This window comes from Nicotiana tomentosiformis, chromosome 2 (genome assembly GCF_000390325.3).
Source record: "Nicotiana tomentosiformis chromosome 2, ASM39032v3, whole genome shotgun sequence".
Classification (NCBI taxonomy): Eukaryota; Viridiplantae; Streptophyta; class Magnoliopsida; order Solanales; family Solanaceae; genus Nicotiana; species Nicotiana tomentosiformis.
The window spans coordinates 47131260-47138249 of record NC_090813.1 but is presented as its reverse complement, the minus strand read 5'-3'; the positions used below and the strand labels follow the sequence as shown (position 1 = coordinate 47138249).

The window sequence follows — 6990 nt, the reverse complement described above, 5'->3', positions numbered from 1 at the left end:
ATTGCCCCATCCTTTTCCACGGACCAACTGATGGTCTATGATGGCTTCCACTTGCTTGTTTGTTGCTGGTGAAGTTGCAAAAATTTGGCTTCGGCTGGACTGCGCCCGATCCTTGTCTTCGAAATATGGTTTCAATTGGCTAGCATGGAAGACAGGATAGATTTTCAGATGACGCGGCATGTCCAGTCGGTAAGATATTATACCCACCTTGGCAACAATTTCGAATGGGCCCTCATATCGGCGAATCAAACTATGATGTACGCCTCGCAGTGATTTGAACTGCCGTGGATTCAATTTCACCATGACCTTGTCTCCAATCCTATAGTTGACTGGGCGTCGCTTCCGGTCCGCAAATTTCTTCATTTTGCGGGCAGCCTTGTCAAGATATGACCTGGCTAGATCGGTTTGTTCCTCCCAAAACTTGGCCATGTGATAAGCCCCCGGATTTTTCAATCCGACGTTGGCGGGCAATGATTGAGGAGTGTTGGGCTGTTGCCCAGTTGCAAGCTCAAAGGGACTCTTCCCAGTCGACTTGCTGCGTTGCAAATTGTAAGAGAATTGAGCTATATCCAGTAGCTTAGCCCAGTCTCTTTGATTGGCGCTGACATAATGCCTCAGATAGCATTCAAGCAAAGCATTAATCCTTTCCGTTTGTCCATCTGTTTGCGGATGAAAACTTGTTGAGAAGTGTAGTTGAGTTCCCAACAAGCTGAACAATTCTTTCCAGAATGCGCCGGTGAAACGAGGGTCTCGATCGCTTATGATGTGCTTAGGCACGTCCCAATATTTCACGATGTCCCTCAAGAATATACGTGCTGCCTCTTTAGCTTTGCAACCGGCAGTGGTGGCCGAAAATGTTGCATACTTGGTGAATCTATCGACAACCACCATAATGGTGCCGAATCCCTCTGAATTTGGCAAACACGTGATGAAGTCCATGGTTATGCTGTCCCATGGCTTCGCCGCAACTGGAAGCGGCTCAAGTAAACCCCCAGGAAGCTTGGATTCCACCTTGTCTTGTTGATAAACTAGACAAGTGCGTACATATACCTCGATGTCGTCCCGCATCCGAGGCCAATAATAAGAAGACTCAATCAGGGCCAATGTGCGTTTTTTCCCTGGATGACCTGCCCAGGCAGAGTCATGACCTTCTTTCAGCAGAGTACGCCTGAGATTTGCCAATTTGGGCACGTAAACTCTTTTGCCAGTAGTGTACAAGAGACCATCTTCTTCCCAAAATCTCTGAGTTTTGCCTTGACTGACCAAGGCAAGAAGTTGTTTCGCCATGGGGTCATGTTGCATGCCCTCTTTGATGATCTTGATGATGCCAGTGTTTGCTGAGCTAACTATGGTTGCTAGTACTGTCTTGCGACTCAAAGCATCGACAACTACGTTAGTTTTCCCCGGTTTATATTCCAGGGTATAGTCGAATTCGGCCAAGAAATCTTGCCAACGGGCCTGCTTGGCAGATAGCTTCTTCTGTGTTTGGAAGTAGCTTGTTGCAACGTTGTCAGTCTTGACAACAAAATGTGCCCCCAACAAATAATGACGCCAAGTCCTTAAGCAATGGACTACATCAGTCATTTCTTTCTCTTGGACCGTGTAACGCCTCTCAGCATCATTCAGTTTTCGACTCTCAAAGGCTATAGGATGGCCCTCTTGCATCAGTACGCCTTCTATAGCAAAGTCAGACGCATCAGTCTGGACTTCAAAAACTTTCGAGAAATCAGGCAGTGCCAATACGGGTTCCTTGGTGATTGATGCCTTGAGTTTCTCGAATGCCTTCTGGTAGATGTAGCTCCATTCCCACTCTTTGTCCTTCTTTAGCAAGTCAGTGAGGGGGGATGCAATAGCCGAGTAACCGAATATGAATCTCCGATAATAGTTGGCTAAGCCGAGAAAGGACCGAAGTTCCGGTACCTTTGTTGGAGCTTCCCAGTCCTGGATAGCTTCCACCTTGTCCCTATCCATCCGGATTTCCCCATGGCTGATTGTATGCCCGAGGAACTGTACTATGGGTTGTGCGAAGCTGCATTTTTCACGTTTAACGCACAGATCATTTTCCCTTAGTACCTTGAATACCTTGCGAAGGTGTTCCGCATGGTCATCCATATTGTTGCTGTAAACCACAATATCATCTAGATAGATGACAACGAACTGATCCAAGAAAGGATGGAATAATTTGTTCATCAAAGTGCAGAAGGTTGCAGGAGCGTTGGTCAAACCGAATGGCATTACCAACCATTCAAAAGCCCCATACCGTGTAACATAAGTTGTCTTGGGCTCGTCTCCGTCGGCAATCCGCACTTGGTAGTAACCTTTCCTCAAATCCATCTTGGTGAATACCTTGGCCTGCCCCAAGCGGTCAAATAAATCTGCAATGAGAGGGATAGGGTACTTATTCTTCACAGTGACCTTGTTAAGGGCCCGATAATCAATACATAAGCGCATGGTACCCTCCTTCTTCTTCTGAAATAAGACAGGAGCTCCGTAAGGTGCCTTGGATGGTCGTATGTGGCCAGCCTCTAGCAACTCCTTGAGTTGCTTCCTCAATTCCTCCAATTCCGGGGGCGCCATGCGATAAGGCGACATGGCAGGTGGCTTTGCCCCTGGAACTAGCTCGATCTGATGATCAACTTCCCTTCGTGGTGGCAATTGTTTGGGAAGTTCTTCCGGCATCACATCCTTATTATCATCAAGGACTTGCTCAATGCGGGGAGGAAATGCTACTGCCTCAAGGTAATGCTCAACGATTCCCCTCAAAGTTGCAAGAAATGTTGGTTCCCCTTTCTTGAAACTTTTCACAAGTTGCATTGCTGACAGATGCATTCCAGTTTGTGGTACCCGAACAAGGGGCACAATACACGAGCCTCCGGGATCGCTTATGTGAAGCTGGTTGATACGTGGTGCAATAAGTGCGCTGACCTCGTACCAAAAGTCCAATCCCAGAATGATGTCAAAGACGTCCATGGGAGCAACGGTGAAGTCCGTCAATCCCTGCCAGCCTCCTAAAGCAATGTGTACGTTAGGAGCAAAGCCATGAACGGTAGTGGGAAGGGCATTGATAGTCTTCATTATCGTGTCGCTGGATATAAAGACAAGTCCAAGCTCCCTAGCTCGTTCCACTGTCACAAAATTATGTGTCGCACCTGTATCCACCATGATAAGCACGTCTTTGCCGTTTAACTTGGCATTGACAAATAAAGATTCACGGGGCCTCACACAAGGCGGTTGGGCAGCAACAGCGGCAATGGTCATATGGTTTATCAAGGCCATATGATTGAATAAGCCTACGAACTTGTTCTTCCCTTGTCCTGCACCATCAGCTGGTGCTCTTCGCTCATCGGGTTGCTTGTCAGTAGGTGCAGCAGTTTGTCCTTGCTACTGGTGGGCTGCAACAATTGCTCCTAATTTGTTCAGTGTAGGGCAATTTCGAGCAGCATGAGAAGGGTCTCCGCAAAGACAGCAAACATCTCGTTGAGCAGCTTTATGTGCGCCTCCTTTCCTCTTCTCATCATAATCCTTGCGGTAATTAGAAAAGTGGTTGCGGTTACCTCTGTTATCGTTGTTCCGGTGGGGAACAAATTTGCCTTTGCCTCGGTGGGTGTCCGTCTTTGGAGCAGTAGCAGCTTGGCTCCGATTGTTATTTCCCTTAGACGCTCCGGTCCGAAAATCTGACAATGATTCAGCTACTACAATAGCCTCATCGACGTTGTCGATCTGTCGCCTTTGCAATTCTTGTTTGGCCCAATGCTACAAGCCATCCAAGAAATGGAACAATAGATCCTCACTGGTCAAGTTGGGGATATGTTGGGTGAGTTTTATGAAATCCCTCATGTACTCACGGATGGAGGATGTTTGCCTAAGCTCCCTCAACTGTCGGCGAGCCTCGTGCACAATATTTTGAGGATAAAACTGCCGTTTTAGCTCCTCTTTGAACTGCTTCCAAGTGTCAATGGAGCACGTTCCTTTCTCCATATCTGCCTTCTTTCTGCGCCACCAAAGTATGGCGGTTTCTGATAAGTACATGGCTGCCGTTCGGATTTTGGCAGCATCGTTAGTAATGCTTACATGTTCGAAATAAGCATCCAGCTGCCACAAGAAGTTTTCCACGTCTTGAGCGCTTCTTGCACCCCGAAATTCTTTGGGTTTAGGAGCCTCAATACGTGTTTCCCGGACAGTGATGGGACCTCGCCCAGTAGTTCCTGCTGTCTCCTCTAGACACAGTTTTAAAGTTTCAACTTCTGCCTGTAAGGAAGACAAAGCCTCAGTGAGCTTGAGTTCAAGGTTGGTTAGCCCTTCGTCTTGCTCCTGAACGTTCCATTTGACTTCGCCAAGTCCATCAAGGGCAACTGACTCAAGTGAACAGATATTGTTTTCTCCAGCGGAAATACGATGATGTACGACCTTCAGACCATATCATACCAACTCTCTCATCGAGAGATGTAGCTTCGGAAGTTTCGGGTTCTACATAGGGCAGCAACTCGCTTTCAGGCGGAGATGCGTCCCTGGCCCTACTTTTGTCGCGCTTTCAACCCAGACCTCTTTGTGGTTCTGGGTTCTCTTCAATGTGGGTTTCTTCAATGTTACGCTGTGAGTTCTGAGCCATGCAAGAACCTAGGCTCTGATACCAATTGTCGCGGAACCGTTTTTCTGAGGGTTCGGCGAGGGCAGCGAAGTTATCCTGACTGCTACTTAGCTTCAGCCCTTAGACAATAAATAGCACGACCGTGCTAAAGCAATGGCAATCACACGAAACAAGCAAGAAAGCTATGAAAGGAAGAGACTCGGATTTGCGAGGCAAGTGACAATTTTCTGTTGTATTATGCAATATCTGATGCTTACAAAGAATGAGTATAAAGCCTATTTATAGAAACAAAAATGGCTATACAAAGGGGTGGTTGGCAGGGGTGGTAAAGCTGTTACAGCAGCCTGGTGCATTCCAGCATGGAAAGCTGCCTGGTGCATTCCAGCATAGAAAGCTGGAAAGGCAGACTTAGTGGATTCTGCTGTCAACCATGGCTCAGAAGGTCAAAGATGCCTTCCCACTGATGGCTGCTGTCTCTTGGTCTGGTGACTTTCTGCCAAAGGTGCTTTCAGTTGGCATCTCATCATTTCTGTGTGGCCCTATGTGTTTTCCCACTGATGGCAGTCCGAGATTTGAGCTCGGACAAGCCACACCATCGCTGGAATTGCTGAAAATTAATAGGTGCGATGGCGGGGCGGTGCACTACGCTCTAATGGTATCAGTGAAAATTGCAACAGGTGTGGTTCGGGATTTTGACAAATAGTTGCTTATTTACAAGACAAGAATGCCAACAGGGGTCTGGGCCATGGCACATGAGTTGTACATACCTCTAGGCTTGGAGGTACATAGGCAACAAGAAGAAAATAATGGCTACGAAGAGCAATAAAGTTGACCAAACCAATCAAAGTAGACAAAGTTATACTTAAAATAAAAGGTATCCAACTGTCACTCATTCTCATTTTTCATAAGAGTAGCAGTTTTCCTGAACATTTTATATATTGCTTGATTACAAGAAATTCATGTTTGTCACAAAATAGAGTTTTTTCTTGATGTCTTCAGACTTAGTTCATAGCATATTTTTTAGTCCAACTACGAGCCATTGATTCATACTTGTTCCTATCAGTCTTGCACATATGAGCAATCTCTGGAACCAATGGATCATCTGGATTTGGATCTGTTAGCAGTGAACATATGGAGAGCAAAACCTGCATCAACAAAACCAACAGCAAATACATCAAAAATTGGTAGAAATATAAAGGCTTATACTGTATTATGCTCAAGACTATGGTCGCTTGTTTAAATTTCGGTAATTAAAGAATGAATTTAGCTTATATATATTGATAATCTAAATATTTTTTACTTTATCAGTACAATTTAACCCGTTTTAATACTTTGCCTAATTTCCGATGTAACTAGTTCCACTTATTATGGATAATTACATTGTCATCTTTTAAGTGATATGAATCTTTTATATTGTCAGTGACCATTTCACCCTTTTGTTTCATGTAGTAAATCATTGGTACAATATATATGTGAGTGGAGGGGAAAGAGGTAGAAACCAACAGTACCTTGGATATGGTGAGGGCAGGACTCCATTGATCCTTAAGAATGTCCAAACAAATATTTCCATTATTGTTTATATTTGGATGGAAAACTCTTGTCCTAAAAGCCACCTGCCAATATATATATGGAACTTAACATCATCAAGTCATTTGTTATTTCCCCTTCTTTTCTTTCTTTGAGGGGAAAAAGATGATTGTGTGAGATTAGTTGAAAACCATACCTTGGGAGGTTTGAAAGGGTAATCAGGGGGGAAATGGATGGTGACTTGGAAAACACCACCAGCATAAGGGCTGTCATTTGGACCAATTATAGTTGCTTGCCAATGGAACATATCCTGAGCTACTGGACCTGAAAAATTTACAAAAATCTTGAAAACTGAAACTATCTTTAAATTTGGCAAGAACTTCTAGTTTGCACTTGGCAAATACTACTAGTTACTAATATTTAGTGTACCTGCACTACATGAAGTGGGAGGGTCTCTTTGCAAATCCCTTAGCTCCTTGAGAATTCTCCTGGATGCCATTAATTAATACCACCACTTAATTCAAAAAAGAATGAAGATGACAAGATTATACAAGTTATGAGGAGAGAAGATATCAACTTGATGAAAGATGTTGGTTGTCTGAGTTTTTGATATCCTCATAAGAAGTGGAATGGTAGTGTTTATATAAAGGAGCTAAGAGTAGAAATAAATAATTTCTTTTTGTTAAGTGGTCACACATTGACATTGGTATTAGATTCTGTAGCAGAAAGCAATGCATCCACTCTTCAATTTTAAAAAGAACGATAGAATGATTTTCAGCCGTGTGAAAAAACACAAAAAGATTATTCTTCCGCATAATTTTTCTTGGTTTCCCAAACAGAGTTTCCAATTTGACAAGAATAAAACTTTCATTAGT

The 6990-nt window shown here is 44.2% G+C and overlaps 1 protein-coding gene across 1 annotated transcript; it reads right to left on the bottom strand.

Annotated features, from left to right (window-relative positions):
• Nucleotides 1-5435: 5435 nt before the first annotated feature.
• On the bottom strand, nt 5436-6740 carry LOC104105870 (ubiquitin-conjugating enzyme E2 10-like). Its single transcript, XM_009614284.4, has 4 exons — nt 6545-6740; nt 6312-6439; nt 6097-6201; nt 5436-5733 (listed from the first exon to the last, which is right to left on the bottom strand). Exons 1-4 carry the CDS (start codon nt 6612-6614, stop codon nt 5590-5592), a joined length of 447 nt encoding a protein of 148 aa, XP_009612579.1. The 5' UTR covers nt 6615-6740; the 3' UTR covers nt 5436-5589.
• Between the last annotated feature and the right edge of the window lie 250 nt (nt 6741-6990).